At 44.4% G+C, this 17542-nt stretch overlaps 1 protein-coding gene across 2 annotated transcripts in view; it reads right to left on the bottom strand.

Annotated features, from left to right (window-relative positions):
* The window catches only part of CDK14 (cyclin dependent kinase 14), a 324587-nt gene extending 322596 nt beyond the window's left edge, over window positions 1–1991 (bottom strand). Inside the window, exon 1 of one of the 2 annotated variants that reach the window (XM_065629053.1) lies at window positions 1522–1991. In XM_065629053.1, the coding sequence (XP_065485125.1) occupies window positions 1522–1612 (91 nt within the window). In that variant the 5' untranslated portion in view covers window positions 1613–1991. The remainder of the gene's footprint in view (window positions 1–1521) is intronic. The other variant, XM_065629055.1, reaches the window with a different exon arrangement.
* Window positions 1992–17542: the final 15551 nt, after the last annotated feature.

Here is a 17542-nt window from a genome sequence, read left to right as displayed (position 1 = left end):
ATAAGAGTGTCTCTCTGTGTCTATAAACTCGCACACAGACACGTGACAGACCAAACACCGACCGCTTTTTTTTTTTTTCCTAATCAAAGAAAGTTAAATGCATTTTACAAGTTTAAGACTGATGATAGGTGAAAGCTATTTTCATATAGAGACAAAGAGACTTAAAGCTGTGACTTGCGATTCGCTTCACAATTGAAACTTGGCATTTACCCTTGAAACTCTCCAGTTTACAAATATGAATGAGCTTTTCTCAGTATTTTTCGTCTTGCAGTATGACAATAAAACATATCTGATTTCAAACGCTATCCTATACTTAAAGTTTGCAGTCCTTAAAAGCTAAAGGTAATACAACGAATGCATATATAACACATGAAAAAATATAATGCCCACATACTTTAGTGCACCTCCTTAGTAGGGGTTAGAAGGGACAATCACACAACACAGCTCATGGCCGCAGCGCAGACACTTCGCATCCTCTCGCTGGGACAAAGCAGCTCTGAAAGTTGACCCACATCTGCCAGCCAGACCGGCTGTAAGGGAAAACGTCCCAGTGGGATGACCAATGGGTGAGGGTTGCAGAAGGGTCCTTATGGAAGGGTCTGCAAGGACAGGAGCTGCTGGGAATGCTGACCCATCCCAGCTGCTGTCCGGCTTTCTGGCACTGCCTCCAGCTGCTCTGCCCCCCAACCCTGGGGACACCTCACACCTCCTGCAAGGTACCCTCTCCCTCTGCTCCACTGCATGTTGATGCCGTCAGTGGGAATTAATACTTCAAACAGTGAACTAAGCAAAGCAGTGTGCCAAAGACCAAGCTAAACACCAGTCTGAGCAGACCAGAACTCTTTGGCATTGTTCTCAGTAATAAATGTGACTGCAAAATAAACTGGTGCCAAAACCAGAAGCGGTGTGGTGATAGCAAAAGATAACACGCTAGGCAGCAGCGTTCAGATAACGCTACCTCAGGATGCTTTATGTCAGTGAAAGAACGACAAGACTTTGCAGCAGATGACAGACTTCTTTTGTCTGGTCTCCTAAATCACTGGGCCGCCGCTATCTGCTTCAGCATCTCATGCCTCGACTCAAAACAACGTGCAGCCCGAACAAACAATAAATTACCAGACCTGCAACAAAATTAAAATAAGGATTTGTCTTCGGCAACGGAGGCACGCTAGCCAACTCTCATTTATAGTTTGTTTTTTTCCTAGCCTATTTTGGGCTAACTCCGCTACAGACCCACGCAGCACTGCCGGGAAAGAGCTGTTGTTTTCCCGAGATTTCTTCCCGAGAAACGTTTTTCTGGAACAGCGTCGGTTCGGGTGTTTCCAGCCTTGCAGCGCTCAACGGTACAGCCCCCGCAACCGAGCGAGCCCCTCACTCCTCGCCGGGCACCCTCGCCCCTGCTCCGGCGGCGGCGGGCACGGCGCTGCCGACAACCAACCGACCCCCCCGCCCTCCGCCGCCGGGACCCTCCCGGGGCTCCGGGCAGCGCCGTCGGGGTCCCCCTGCGGGGGTAGGACTCACCTATTCGGCCGAAGCTCTCCGATAAAGTTCTCCGCAACTTTTTCATCCTGCTGATCTTCTCGGCGGAGTGCGAGTCGATCATGTCACACATGGGGGGGCGACGCCCCCCCGCTCGCCAGCCGCCACCCCCGCTCCCCTGGCTCCGGGGGAGACACCCCCCTCTCCGGCTCCGGTGCTCCCCAGTTGTCCCGGGGAGCCGCCGGGCGCAGCGGGACAGCGCTGGTCCCGCCCGAGAAAGGAGCCCTAAGCCGCGGCGGCGGCTGCTGCTGCCGCCGCTCGGCTCCCCGCCGCCACCGCCCGGCTCATCGCTCCGTCCCGTTCCGCCCCCTCTTCCCCGGGCTGCCCCGGCAGAGCCAGACGCGGCGGGGAGGGCAAAGGGGGAAAAGCAGCGCCGAGGAGAGACGGAGGAGTGAAAGGAAAAGTCCGGCCGGGGGCTGCGGGCACCGGCGGAGGGAGGGACCCAGGCAGGGAGGGTGCGCTGAGAGAAAGGAGGAGGCGGAGCCTGGGCGGGCCGGGGAGCCCCTGTCGCGGCCGGGGGGAGGCGGCCGGCCCTGCCCGCCTCGGCAGCCGCCGGAGCCCCGCGGCGCCCCCGCCCGCCCCGCGCCGCAGCCCGCGGCCGCCCCGCCCTCCCCCGGGCGGCGGGACGGGCGGTTGCCGGGGCGAGGCGGGAGGGAGAGGAAGCGGCGGCGGCGGCGGCGGCGGGGGCGTGAGGGGGGAAGGCGGGGAGAGCTGGGCCGGGCGGGCCGAGGGATGCGGGCTCCCTCCGGGCGCGTCCCGAGCCGGGGAGCGATGTGGCAGTCCCCGCCGGAAGCCGTTAGGGCGGCGGCAGCGTGGAAGATGTTTGTGGCAGCGTTTGGTTGGGGAACGAATACACCGTGTGCATCGGGGGTGTCGGCGCCCCAAGCCATTGCGTCGCGGTCCTCTGGGGATGCGCTGCCTTATCCCCGAGCCGGCAGAAGTCACGGCGTCGGGGCGCGCCGGGAGCCCCAAAGGCTCCACTCCTGGGCGAGGGACCCCCTGCTCGCCGCGGAGCGCGGCTTTTAAAGGCCAGTGCAAGTTGTGTAGGTTCGGCGATGGAAGAAGCCACCCTCCCGGCCTGATTTCTGGGTGGGTGTTGGGTGGGATGCTACCCCAGCAGCTGCGGTGAGGCTGGTAGGAAAAGGGCCCCTTCGCTGTGAGTGTACACCCAGCCCTTCCAGTTGAAACTTAGGCTCCTCTCCATTTATGTCTCAAAGCACGGCCAGATAATATGCCTTCAAGTGCGCTAGTCTGCAACTTAATGAGTGTTGGGAGCTTTTGATCTTGTTAACTCAATTGAACCAACATTATTGAAAAATAAATCAGTTTAACCCATCAAGATGGATGGCCATGTCTAGTCTAAAATTTAAAATAGGTACTTTTCAAGAACAATACATGTTAGGTAACACTTTTTAAAGCCCAGGTTTGCATGGTTTAAAATGTGTTTAAATGCATGTTATCTGATTAAAATGAACCTGAGTTTTAATGAGGCTAACTAACACAATTTACTGGGATTAGATGGTGTCCAAGCTGAGAGTTGTTAACTCAGTTTTAGAAGCACATTTGTCTAGACAAGTGTTTAGGTGGGTTGGTTTCAAGCCATCTGTAACTCTAAGCTCTGGCATCAGACCTTTCTATTACAATGCAGCAGAGGTGGCAAATATGTAGCATCTCAAGGTGGAAGTCTATTTTCTACTATGATCTACTATATGTGTTTTTACTTGTATCTCTTGTGGCATACAAGATAATGGGGATTGTCCTGCTATATAGCAATACAATAACGCTGGTGAAATGTCTGATGCGCAACCCCTGAATCTACAGACAGTTTGATAAAAAGGCTTCCAGAAGTGTGAATCCTGTTGACCCTGTTAGCATCTTGGAAATAGGAGCTAAAATGGCACTTTTAATGTTGGCTATGTCGTGTTATGGAAGGAAATTGAAAGAAGGTGGAAACTGGAATGTTGCAAACAGCAATGCAGGGAAAGAGAGGAGAGATAAAAATTACAAAGAAACAGACAAGGGGGCTAGACAGAGAAAAGAAGGGAGGACACAAGCACTTAAGGATATTTTATTCAGTCATTGCAAAAAATGACATTTAAGTCCTTAATAAAAGTTGATCGTTTCACCTTTGTTTAAATGTGACATTACTGTTGGTGAGTATTTCTGCTCTGAGTGGAGAGGAAAATGCCATCATCATAGATAAAATATTCTGGTCCAGGAGCTGAAACTAAGTTTAGCATCTTCGCACATTCCATACATGCCATTCACACTGGGCAGCCCTGCTGCCCAGCTGAGACTTGTACCAACACCGCTATAATTCAGTCTGCCACTTGCTTTTGGCAATTAGGGATATAGTTTCTGAGAGCTCCTAAGGAACCCATAATTAACTGTGCTTAACTGATAGATGCTGTCTTACCTGGTGAATTAGCCTAGATACTAGGACCTAGTGAATTTGGACCAATATTCCCATGTTACCCCTATTTCTAGATAAACTATGACTTTATCACTTGTGGAGGACAAGCTTCTGCCAGGCTACCACAGTGTGTTCAGCTTTCTTTGACAGAAGCACAGGCAACCTAGAGTTTCTGCAAGCATCTGGCTTTGCAGCTGCTTGGGAGTGATCTACGAGAATATGTCAGTGTCTTTTAAATCAATGAAAATTTTGCCTAAATTAGACATCAGTGTGGTGCCAGTGAGAGAAACCCAGGCCTCGTCTTCTGCAAATTGTACAACCTCAGTCTGCAGAGATGCCACACAGACTTTCTCCAGCAGAGGAAGGATGAGCTTGAAGCTGTGCACAGATCCTGAAACTGCACGCTGCAGTTTGTGTTATTCTTCCCTCAGTGGTCTTTCGTTGACAGAAATATTTCCGTTAAAGTCCTTCTTTGTTCTCTCCCCCACCCAAACCTCTTCTGTTTCCAAGGGTACTGGTGTTGAAAATTAATTGAATTCAGGAATGTGGAATCACTTTTGTAGCTTTGATCAAGCTCATAAGCTGGTGGTTCTTATTTTTCTTTTCTGTATTTCCATCACCCATCTCAGGAAACCAGTAAAGCAGAAACGCGCAATTAGCAAACCACAGAGATAGCAGCTATTCTAATGATGATGTTTTGCTTCCTTGTAGGGGCAGGCTTTCAGCTCTGTTTTTATGTTTGAGTCTTGCAATTTGTGGCCTGAGAAAACTGACATGAAAAAAATGCTAAATAATATTGCTGTTTGCCGCCTTCTTCCACAAGCCTGTACGAAGTTAAAGCATGTTTGCATTTAATGGGGCACCTGGATTATAAAAAGCCAGGCACTTTATGTACAGTGTCCTTTCTCACATCAGCTCCCCAAAGATACACCCTAAATAAAAACCTGCTTGCAGTTATTTTATGATTCCAGCATCTCCTTACCTGGCTTTGGTAAGAATTCACTACAAATCCTGACCTCTGCCACTGAGTCATGCTGAATCACTCTGCAAATGTAAGGATTATCAAGTGCAGGAAAAATATTTGGCAAGGTATCACTTGGCAAGTTGGACAACAGGAAACATTTGTCTCCACACATCTTGCGAGCCAGCGAGCCTAATCATTTAAATGTTTCGCGCTGAGGTATGGGTTGGGTTTATTTCTGAAGAAGGGGAGACAGCAGGGCTGGTAGTTTGTTCATTATTGTGTAAAATAACATATTGTTTGAGGCTATAAGCAATGCGGTCATGGGCCTGGAGCACGGCGTGTGCCAGCAGTCTCCTTGCTGCAGATGGAGCAGCCACGGTTGCCCTATTCATTACTTGCAGGGTAAGATGAGACAACAAAAAATAAATCCGTGATGTGTGGTGCAGATGGTGGCTCAGAGTGTAATGCAGAGCTGTGCCCTTTCCAGATCTCAGGGCATTTGCTGTTGATTTTACAAAGTGATTTTATGTGGTCTGAGCTCTCTCTAAACCTCTGTGTTTGTTCCCCGCACACCCCCCCCGCCAGCATTTCTCCTCAGGGGCTCTTGAAAGGCAGTGTACCTACTTAGGTTACATTCTCAGGCCAAGTGTTTGAATCTCAGAAACCTTAGGAGCACATAAACAAGCAGTGTGTGTTTGTGGAAGAAGTAGTTAATGCCGTTGGTTTGGAGCGTTAGGTGGGCAGAGTAAACCCTCGCCTCAAGGCTGTCTGGGGGGATGAAACAGTCAGTATAACTCCTCTGGGAAGAGCACAGTCTTGCCAGCCCTTCTGCTGCCAGTATAAAGTAGATTTTCATAAATCTTCCTGGCTGGAGATGTTCTCTGTTAGGCCAGTCTGCTCACCTTGAAAAGATCTCTCTCCGCTGCAGCATCTGGGACCTAAGTGCTATGAGCTGTGTTGCTTGTTAACACAGCAGTCCTTTAGTGACCCTCCAGTGATGAAGATGGATGTAACACCCCCCCTCCTCTCCCTCTCCCCACAATCTCACTTTCACTTGTCCTCTAGTAATACTCAATCCAAGATGACTGTTATCCAAAGAGAAAGCCAAGCTCTGCTAACACAAACGGTGCCGTATCCTTAGGGACATGACCTTTAAGCTCTACTAGCAAAATGCGTTAGTGACAAAAATTAAACTGCAACAATAACAGGAGAATAGTACCTGTGTAATCTATGTCCACATCATAACTTTACCCCCCAAAAGCTCTCAGAGCTGACATATCATTTATTGCCTTATTGGTAATTGTTATTAAATCCCAGCTTTTATTAACCTGTGGAAATTTCCCCTGTTGATATTCTGTGCATCCCTGCTGATGAATGGAGGGCAAAGAGGCTCAAATGTTGTCTCTCCAGCCTGGCTGCCATTGCCAGACCCTGCTCCATGGGGTAGGGAGGGATGAGTTAGGGCTCACACAAATGTCAATCCAAAGGTGCAATGGGGAGAGCCTGGTTTTCCTGGTACCTTGTGGCCAGCTGCTGCTTAGAGATGACCCGCTGAATCACCCATGGTTTTGCTTCTCCAGTACCCTCTCATGGTCATTTTTTTTCATGTACTAACATGTGGATCACTTGTTTTATGTTTCATTCTTTATACCATTACATCAGAAGTGGCATGGCTGCAGATGGAACATAGCATTTTTAACTTTGATGCTTGTAGTTCCTGTCCCTGTCAGGCATCTTCCTCATGGCATAAGTGAGTACACTTCCATTTCTAAGGAAGTATGAGCTCTTTCTGTTTTGGCCATGACACAGTGTTGCGGGTTAACCCTGGTGGGCAACTGAGCACTGCACAGCCACTTGGTCACTCCCACACCCCCTCCACCCCACCTTGAGAACTGAAGAGAAAAGGAAGAGCAAATGCAAGAAGTCTTATGGGTTGATAACTTTATAAGCAAAGGAGAAGCAGAAAAAGAAAGAAAAGGATAAGCAAGTGATGCAAAGACGATCAGTCACCACCTCCCACAGGTACAGCAATCCCCTGCCTGTTCCTGAGTAAACGATGGCCAACCTACCTACACACTGCTCCTCTCCGTTGTGTTTCAGAGCTTGTCATTACAGGGCATGGAGTATCTCTTTGGATAGTTTGGGTCATCTGCCTGGTTGTCTCCCCTCTCAACCTCTTGTACACCTCCAATCTATTCACTAGGGGGACAGGATGAGAAACAGAGGTGGCCTTGATGCTGTACAAATACTGCCCTGCAGTAGCTAAAACATTAGTGTGTTGTCAGCATTGTTTTGGTCACAAATGTAAAACATAGCACCATGCCAGTCACCCTGAAGAAAATTAACTCCATCCCAGCTAGACCTTGTACACACAGATGGAGGGAATCATGCTACCAATACAGAGTGGAGCGAAAAAAATCAGGAATGAAAATGCATCGGAAACCTACATGCTCCAAACTAATAAAGTAACATAAGTATCATTTATAAAACTAAAGCTTTTACTTTAGCTTATAAATTGTGTAATCTCAGAAATTCTGCTGGGCAAGTATACACACGTTAGATTTGCAGGAACATATGAGCTGAGATGCTTTCCAGTTTAGGATCACCTGGCTATCTAGCAACATAGCATTGATGCTGAATGTTGTTTCTGTGAAATAAGTGGGAAAACCTTTTAATGAGCTCATTTTCTTGTGCCATCTTGATAAAAGTCTAGTAAAAGAGAAAATGGGATTTGAAATCTAATGACCTCAACCATTGTGACATCAGATCCCAATGTTTTGAAGTCACTGAAATGTTCAACAAACACCCTCATAATGATGCAAAATGAAACATCGGGAGGACTGAGGCTGATCCATTTAGATACATGCAAAAAGCATGTATGAATCATGACGTTTCATCATAAATATTTAATGAAGGGTGTTTACTGTAACATCACAACTGTTCTTTGCAGCAAAATCCTTGGCTACCACCAGCGCTGTAGCACTGTTTGTGCAACTCGAAGGTCTGTGCCTGGATGCATGTGAAGCCCAGCTGACTTAGGCTGGGAAAATATGAGACTTAACATACACAGCTAGGGGATATTTCTCATGGGCAAGGGTCCTCTCATAGGTAAACCATGATTTTGGAAACATGGGCACTCAAACCCAGTTGATTCTGGGTTTGAATATTCAAGTGTTACCTGTAAAATTATAAACCCATGTGCTGATATCTCATGAAAACAAGGTTAAAAGATTAACCCTGCTTTATTTCTAACATCTCTCCAGCTTCTTATTGGTTTGATTTTGGATTATTTCCCCATATCTCATCTAGTTTAACCATTTGCAATGACTATCATTTAGACAAGACATATTAGGTAAGCACCATATTGGATGGACCCTATTTATTCATCTCTCTCTGTTCCTTTTTGGACTGCTCTAATCTGTAGGACAGAGCATAATGGCAATGTTACCTCCACAAAGAGAGAGAAATTCTCCCCCCAGAATAATACGAAACCTTTGCAAGAGTTATACATGAAAGGCTGCTTTGTCAAAATGGAGATCTACCCTCTTAATGTGAAAATCTAGATGGACTTCAGGCATATGTTCAAACAACTCTTGTTCTTTCCACTCAGCTCTATCCCAAAATCAGCACCTAAGCCAGTTAAAAACAGTTCAGCCCACATGCCACTCTGCACTGAGAGAAGGTGTCGGAAACTGTATCTTGAAGTTTTATTTAGTTCCTATCACTGTGGTAACGAAGCACTGCACAAAATTAAGTACCACAAAACCACAACTGAGTACTCTCCTTTACTACTCGCTTGCAGTATCTTTGGTCTTCACAGAGTCAGCACAAACCAGTGCTCCAGATTGCTGAATCCAGGTCTTTCTTACAATGCAGTCGCAGTATAGGCTCTGGTTGCTGTTTAAGGGCCTTATATAGTGATAAGGGGCCTTATCACTATGATGTCTATGCAGATAATGCAGATAATGCAGATATGGTCTCTCTCACAAAAGTGTTGCAGTTCAAATTTACAATGGAGGACTGTCAGAGTAGATGTGATAGTTGGAGAACGGTAGTACCCGTCATCTGCAAAATGAGTCAGAAGCACAAGGCACAGCAAATTGGCCACTGTAGAGCATATTTCCCAAGAAAAATGAGGTTTTGAGGAAGATGAAAGAGAGGCTTTGTGCTTGTTTAAAGCCCTGCTTCCAGGAGTTAGGGAGAATGCATAAAGACATTCTAAAGAAAATTCAACTGAAGATGAGCTGGCGACACTAATTAGAGGTAGGAGTTGGTGCCACAGCAGAACTTAAGTACTTCATGGATTTATGTAATTGGGAGTTTTAAAAGGAAATAAAAGGTGGGAGTGTTTAATGCAGCAGAAGATAGAGAGGCAGCAGAAAGAAACAAAGCAGGAAAGAAATACTTGGGATGATAAGCTGGAAAGATGACCTATAAACCAGGTTTTGGAAAACAGGATAAAGAACCTCTGTCAAAACTCAGGGATAGGAACTTGTGGTAGCCAATCTGTGAAATGAAGGTTTTAGCTGCATGGAGGAAAAGTCACACTGGACAAGAAGGTGCTGCCAGATTTGAAGAGCCTGGACCTTTATGAAAAACAAGATGTGACAATTCCCTCAGTATTTTTTTAAATAAAGCATGGAGTAAATGCTAAAAGGTGAGACCTCCTGCAAAATTAGGAGGAGAAAAGCCCAGGTTATTGTATTAAATTTGTGACTGACCACAGGCATACCAATTAATTGTGGTACTTGTGACAGTCTTGTCAGGACAGTGCTGTGAAAACTCAGGGTGGTTGACCTATAAGCCAGGTGACAACACAAGTTATTTTAATGAAGTGCTTTTCATATAGACTAGCAAGAAACAAGTCACAGCAGAGCGCATCTGCATTAGATTTAATGACATCTTAGTTCATTTCACCCCTTGTAACCTGAGCTATCCAGAGTCCATTTCATCCACTGCCTGAGCACTGGCTGACCAATACTGCCCTGCAACAGTCCCACTGGGATCCCACTGCCTCTTGAAGAACCTCTTAAAACACACAGCTCTCCACAGGCGATGAAAGGATCGGATCTCAGACAAATATTGTGAAGAGGTGCTGGGTGGAGGGAGTGCTCTCCAAAGGCTGAGCAATCTCTTCAAAACATGCATTTTAGACATACCAAAGCTGGAGGCAAGGAGGTGAGTCAGAGATGGGTGAGTAAGAAAATGACACGAAGAGGAAAGCAGTGGACTGGGACCATTAGGCCGGACACACAAGAGGAGTGTCAGAAGCAGATTGAGATCTGAGCAAGAAGGAGTCAGTCTGGCACAGAGAAGAGGACCTGTGATTCATCCCTGCAAAGCTGCTGGCCAGAATTGCACAGTGGCTTCAGAATTTAACTACGCTAAGAGGTCCTAGTACATCACTGACCTACCACATTCATTATTGTTGTTGGTCTGTATGTAAACACGGATTATTATGAGATATGTCTGCTTGCATCAGTAATGAATTGATTCCAAAACACAAGCACTATTGCAACTAACTTTATTCAAAGTTTATAACTCTTGATTATTTGTCTTACTGAGAATTTCAAGATCAAATTTTAAAACCACAGATTTCGAGCCTAACATCCATTCACATCAGCTAACCTCAAGCTTGAAATTAAGTACCTAAACTCTTTATCTAATTGGTGAAAATAAGTAGGCGATTCAGGACTAATTCCCATGTTTATTTCTGAGCTTATATAAGAAAAATTCACCAATCTCAAGGTACTCTAGCAAGACTTAATTTACGTGTATAGGATTTTCCAGAATTTGTATTTTATGTTTCTCCTTTATAAAATGTGATAAAATGGGCAGTGTGATTCGGTTTAATGTAGCAAGAGTTTAGAAAGTAAGTAATCCCACATTATTTGCTAAAGTATTTACATTATTTCTGAAATTCCTCTTGCAGTGACAATCATCCAGAATTGATGTATTTCTAAGATTTATAAAAAGTGATACACAATATAAATAAGTATGGATACCCAGGGAAAAAGGTCCCTGGGGAGCAATTCACAAGACAAATTCCCTGCAAGGTAATTTTTCTGGTGAAAGCTTCACTTGACAGAGTCCCTGTTAGGAAAAATGTCTTTCAGAAAAAAATTTTGTGGGTTATACAGTCCTAAGGAAAGCCCCTGATAATTCCAGCTTCCTGAGTTCACAAAACAAGGCTCTCATAATTGCATGTCATGCTCCAGGCATCCCAAAGGAGGTGACACTAAGCGTTCATTCCTCCACCCCAATTAAATGAAACAGAATCTGTATTGCCTTAGAGCCACCTTTTCACCTGGTTCCTCCAGTTCATAGATAGCTACTTTGCTGTAGAAGAACCTGATATTCTATGAGAATTTAACACTCTATTTCTCAATTGCTAGTGAGAAAAAGAAGAGGAAACATAGAAAACCAGTAAAACAGAATAACCCATGTACTCACAAAAATCTCCTTGGTACTAGAGGAACAGCAGACAGAAAAGACTATCAAGAAGAAGAGAAGGGAGTATATTCTGGACATTCTTCAGGATAAAACAGATTAGGAGGCAAAGGACATGGTCCTTCAAGGAACAGAAAGAGATCCTCAGCTGAAAAGAGCCAGCTGTATCAGAGTGAAGAAAATAACTTCTCAGCAGTGATATGTACTTCTTGGGTAACTTCTCGCTATTTATTTACTGCATGACAGAGATATTCCTGTTTCTGGCTTCCTCTAGATTCTTCATAGTTTTGGACTCTCAAATGAGCAGTGTTGTAGTGCCCAACCATTGCTACAAGCCAGACCCTGTGCCAGTGTGCTTCAAGGCATGGCAACCACACAGATCTCCTCCTGCCCTCAGAGGGTTCATCAAATTCTGCAGCTCCAAATATTATACAGGGATGGACATTTTCTCTCACTTAACCAAGTTCAGTTTTGGGTGATGGTGTCTAAATGTACTTTTTTATTGTTTACTAGAACCAGGATGATTCCACAGCATTGTTCTTTTTTTTTTTTTTTTTTTCACCTTTCACACTGAGGATTAAAGATTGGCCTTGGAAAGTGATAGCCAGTGACCTAGCAGGGCTTTCTGTGGTGCAGTGGTGTCCAAAGGTCATCTATATTTTCAAATAGAGAATTCAGCTGCTGTGATTCATGGTCTGTGTTTGATGTCAACAAGAACATCAGTCCCAGTAATGACAAACAGCTCAGGCTGCATCTAGCTTTCTGTCCAGCTGAGCAGCTTTCATATTAAGTAAATGAGCACAGTCTTGTATCATAGATCTTCCGAGAATAACTTGAATACAAGACTTGCTTTACTGTGTTAAAAGTGTATTTAAAAGCTAACTTATACTTTTTTTCTTGCTGGAAGCCCCGATTCCCAAGTTATGATCCTTGATGCGTCAGTATGCTCCTTTATTAAGTATATTTTTGTCTGTCTTCATTCAGGTGAAGTCACGTGTCTGTATTTTAGAGTAAGAGTTCATCAGGTAGTGCAACCAGCAGATAAAAGGAAAACACTAAAATGTTTTTAATCTATTTGGTGTACTGAAAAGAATGTCAGGAAGGAAATTTATGATAAAAGACATAGGTTTATGGCTCCTTTTCTTGCTTAACATCCTAATCTAATTTTGTACTCCTTCAAATGACAGTTCCCTTGTGATACTCATTTAAGAAAAGTAATAACCAGTGCAAAGATTAAAACCAACATTGTAGAACTAGTCCATCATATTCAGGATCCAAGCCCATCACAGGACTGTCTGATCACCAGAGCTGGTGGTGTCTAGCCTGGGGGCATTAAATACCTTCTCTACCCTGGGGGCACTAAATACCTTCTCTGATTTATCTATATTTGCAGGGATTATATATTCATGTTTTCCAAAGTTAAAAAAAAAAAAAATCTTTCCTTTTGAAAGAAAAATCATTCCTCGTGAATTAAAATTAAACCAGCATCGTGCTTTCCTTCAAATGGCCGAACTCCCCAGGGAGAGAGGCCAGGCCCAGTGTGGGCCGCTGCAGCTCCCGCGTGGCTGCACGCTCCGTCCTCCCCCCACGCCAGCACCAGGAACCACTCGGGGAATGGATTCCCCCCCAAATTAATGCCCCCCCCCACCAGGTGGTTGATTTTCAGGCAGCTGAGGGCTCTGCACTGAGGTACCACATGGCCTTCCCCTCTTCTGCTCCTGACACTGCGGAGAGAGAGGAGGGCCGAGCAGGGAGTGCTTCTTACTAATAGGCCTGCTGATAAACCTGGAATGGTTTAAGACAAAACAATATAGAAAGTGGCAAAAGGAGAACACTTTCTCAAGGTCAATATGTGGCAGAACTTACCCTGAAGTATAGGCAAGCAAACGGATCTGAAAGGTTTCATTTACTCACCTCTTCCTCTCCAGTAGTTTATAAATAAATGATAGATTCAGAGAAGAAATCAAGCGAGTTGCCAAACCCAAGAATATATGTCTGAAAACATTACCGAATCCATGTATTCTTCCAAATAAAAGCAAAGAGATTTCCATCTTCCACTATCTAAATCTGATTTATAACACACTTTAACAAAGGGTCTGGACATATTTTAAATGTTATGCAGACATGAAAATGAGTGCCTAAATTCTTGTAATTCTTTGTGTTCTTTTTAATTCCAGTCTGAGAACTAGACTGATAACATACTGTATAGATAACATTTTTAATTTATTCATTATATTCTGATAATTTTTCATATAGTGAATTAAATTAATAAACTGGTCATAGTCCTTTGAAGTTCAATTTAGAAAGCACCATATCTGCATGTAATAAACCCCATGTATCTATCCTCCCTCTTCTACTATCATGTCTAGTCACTACTATTAAAAGTTTTTTTAAATATTCTTTTGCTTCGTTTAATAGGGATTTTTACAATATCATTACACATTCTAATTGGGTGATTAGGGTTTTCATGCCATCTATAGAAATACAGGGTGAGTATCTAGAACTCTTACAAGTTATTTAAAAAGAAATTAGCTGAATGGACAGTAACATTTTTACACACACACACAGAGTGAGGAAATCCAGAGTTAAGAATTAGGCGGGGTTGGCACAGCGGGCTGCAGCCCAGAGCAAAGCCCCTGAACTAAGTGCAGCTGGTCTAGGGAAATCAACCCACCAAAAAGGGGATTCTCCAAAGCCTCTCTAGGAACAAGGTTTTCTACTATCCCTTACTCTTTTCAGATTTGAGAAGCAAAAAACCCTTGTGCTAGAGGGTTTTCTGCACCCAACCATTTTATCGCCAGTTTTGGAATATCACCATTCTGGGCAGCTTTGGCTGACCTTCATATTCTACGTTTGATGAGGAGACTCACTCAGCACTGGGGCAGCCTTGAATACTCTCCGTCAGTTTTGTGGCCCCATGTTCAAGCCTTACACACAATCTTAACATGACATAGGTGCCCTTAGGTAAGTGTGATAAGCTGGAGGAAACAATTTAACACGTCTGGGCAATGTCAGGCATATTACAGTTTGATGAAGCTGGTGCTTCTGATGTTCCTAGAAGGTGATGTTTAATAAAGACAACAGTGATCATGGCTGAGGGGTTCTGCCTTATGTAGATATCCCTATATTGATCCATTTGTTTTCCTCAGAGATGGGAACAACAGTAACAAACCAATATTTATAACAGCAAAATTGGAAATTAGCTTGGATCCTAACTACTTTCATAATTTGGGTATATGGGAGGTATTTGCCCCTTAGAAGTCATAGTCCAGCTGATCCCACTGACTCAAATTCACCATAACAACCTACACCAAGTTTTGGTCTCCTGTAAATCAACTTAATGTCCAGGACCAAGCCGAGCACTGAAATGAAGTGTGTGTTTCAGCAGAAGCAGGAGCTAATCAGAGCATACAGTTACCCAGGACTCCAGTACCCCAGGATAGATATTTAGCCTCCTTTTCAAAAAATATCTTCCTAAATGTTTTTATTCTGTTATTCAGGTAGAAAGCTCCCATTCCATATGTATAACAGCACATTAAGTAGTAAAAAATTAGCCCTGATAGGGGATTTCTGAAAGTGCCTCTAATGCTATTATGAATATTAACAATATATATTAACTATATTCATATATATTAATCTATATTAATGAACGAAGAGAAAAGTGCAAAGCAAAACAGAAATCTCTGAAAATAGTGAGATATTTGATTTTGGATACAGTTGCTTCTGGACTCCTTTGCCGTCATCCTGGGAGAGCTCGCATTAGCTCTTCTGGCCCAAGTCTCCATCAGCACAACTCCTACAAACTCATTTCTTTCCAGCATGGTCTCTGCAGCTGCCTTCACACGCAGAAATACACATGACACCACGTGAACATGGCTTAGTCTTAAAGAAGTCTCTTATCTTGGAGACATTCAACTATGAAATACCATGGAAAAGCAGAAGAGGTGGAAGATCACAGCTTGTAGAAATTCATGGTATATGGATAAATAGAGATTAAATTCTTGAACATACATGGCAGAAAATTCAAGTTCAGCACAACTGAGAAGATTACTTACGTCTTACAAGGTAAAAGCTGTGAAGGTATCCAAGTACATCATGACAAGGGACATTTCTCAAGATCCGAAGCAAATTTTCAGAATAAATGGGAGATAAGAGGTCCTTGCAACGGCAGGAAGAATTTCAAGGCTCTTATTAGATAAACAAGGAAGCAAATAAATGGCTGTAATAAGTGACAAACAGAATGGGAAAGGCGATGCAGGAAAAAAAAGAAGAAGTTACAGCAGATTATGAAGTCTTCTACACTTTGCAGAATTGCTCCCTGGTCTTAGGCACTGACTTCTGCCCTCTCAAGAGTTTCTCACCAGTTATTCTGACCTGCATAGGCTAAAATTAGCTCTGGCTGTCTGCACAGTGGAAGGGATCATCTGCAACTCTTACACACGTGGCTTCAGACAGGAGGAATGGGAAGCAGCCTTGAAAATACAAGCAATTCTCTCCTGGGTCAGATCAAAGGTCCCTTTGGCCAGTGTTCATCTTGCCTGGGGACATTCAGGAGGCTGACACTGCTGTGCCGACATCTGGATCTTTGCAAAACTCCAGCAGACAAACAATTACCCATGAGGGAAAAATGAGTGATATAACTGAGACCATGAAGTCTAAAACTCAGAAGTAGTCCCTCCTAATCCACAGTATCTGAGCTCTGCTGGTGGGTACTGAAAGATGGATATATTACTTTTTCAGACCATGAGCTCTGGCAGAACCCCGCTCTGCACTTGGCACTGCAGCCATGTGGAGGCATGAATGAGCCATCCCTTCACTAGCCTGCCCAGAAATGCAACCACGACAAAATGGTGCCATGCAGATGCCCACGTGCTTCCTCTTGCTCTGTAACTGCCATGAAAGAAGTGTAGCTGTACCCGCAACCCGCATCCCAAAAATGAGCAGAAGCAGAGGGAAGCCTTTGTCCTGCTGGTTCTGGCCACGTGCTGTTCAAATAAAGCTTCAAAGCAGTTCACTGGTCTGTCACAACAGTGTCAGCTCCGCCACAAAACATGCTTTTTAAAATAAGGTACTCAGTACTTGTGAAGAAAATTAATTAGAAGTCTATGGTAAAAGGAATTGCATTTAGGGAGAAAATGCAAACTCTGCAGTCCATTCCCCTCACACCATCCCTGAGCCTCAATTTCATTAACAATGTCATAGAGTCTGCAAAGTCCTTTTAGTAGCTCTTTTGCTAAAGATGACTAGCTGTCCAAGAGCTTGTATAATTCATCTTTGAACCTTCAGGCACTGTCTGTCTCTTTAGTCCCACAGCAGCTAGCTCCAGAAGGACTTTATTTCAAACTCATCTCTTACTAGTTTCATTGAGTGTGTTCTAGTGCTGGTAATGTGGGATTATAGTTCCGTACTCGCCTTATCCACCACCTTGATTCCTGTAAACTTCACTCATCTCTCTCCCTCCACTTTGAAGAGCTCCAGCCCTTTAGGGTCTCCTCATGAAGCAAAAGGTTTCAGGTAGCAACAAACTGACACCCCTTCATCTCCTTCCTGACACTCAGTATTCCGTTAGGGTTTTTTTGACTGTCATATGATTTCAGACAATTGCCAGCGATGACTCTCAGATCTTTCTCCTGAGCTGCATCACACAGGCATAGTATTTTTCCTCTGCTACATTACATTTTTCTACACTGAGGTTCACCTGCCTACTCACTCAGTTTTGTAAGTTACTCAGACTTCCCCACAACTCATCCTGTATTATCATCAGCAAACTTGGAGATCTCACTGTGGACCCCCTTCTCTTGGTCAGCACGATGCTAAGACGAGGCCTAGCACCTATCCTTGGGATACCCTACAGCTCACTCATCACCATTCTGAAAAATTATTTGCTCTCTATCCTTTAACAAGCTTTCAGACGAAGTTTGTTCTTAGAATCACAGAATACCTTGTGCTGGAAGGGACCTTCAAAGGTCATCCAGTCCAACCCCCCTGTCATGAGCAGGGACATCTTCAACTAGATCAGGTTGCTCAGAGCCCCGTCCAGCCCGGCCTTGAACATCTCCAGGGATGGGGCATCTATCACCTCTCTGAGCAACCCGGGCCACTACTTTGCCATCCTCATTGTAAAAAAATTTCTTCCTCATGTCTAACCTTAACCCCCCTTCCTTTAGTTTAAAACC

Source organism: Caloenas nicobarica, chromosome 2, assembly GCF_036013445.1.
Source record: "Caloenas nicobarica isolate bCalNic1 chromosome 2, bCalNic1.hap1, whole genome shotgun sequence".
Taxonomy (NCBI): domain Eukaryota; kingdom Metazoa; phylum Chordata; class Aves; order Columbiformes; family Columbidae; genus Caloenas; species Caloenas nicobarica.
Note: the sequence above shows the minus strand (reverse complement) of the source record. Positions and strands in the feature narration are given on the sequence as shown.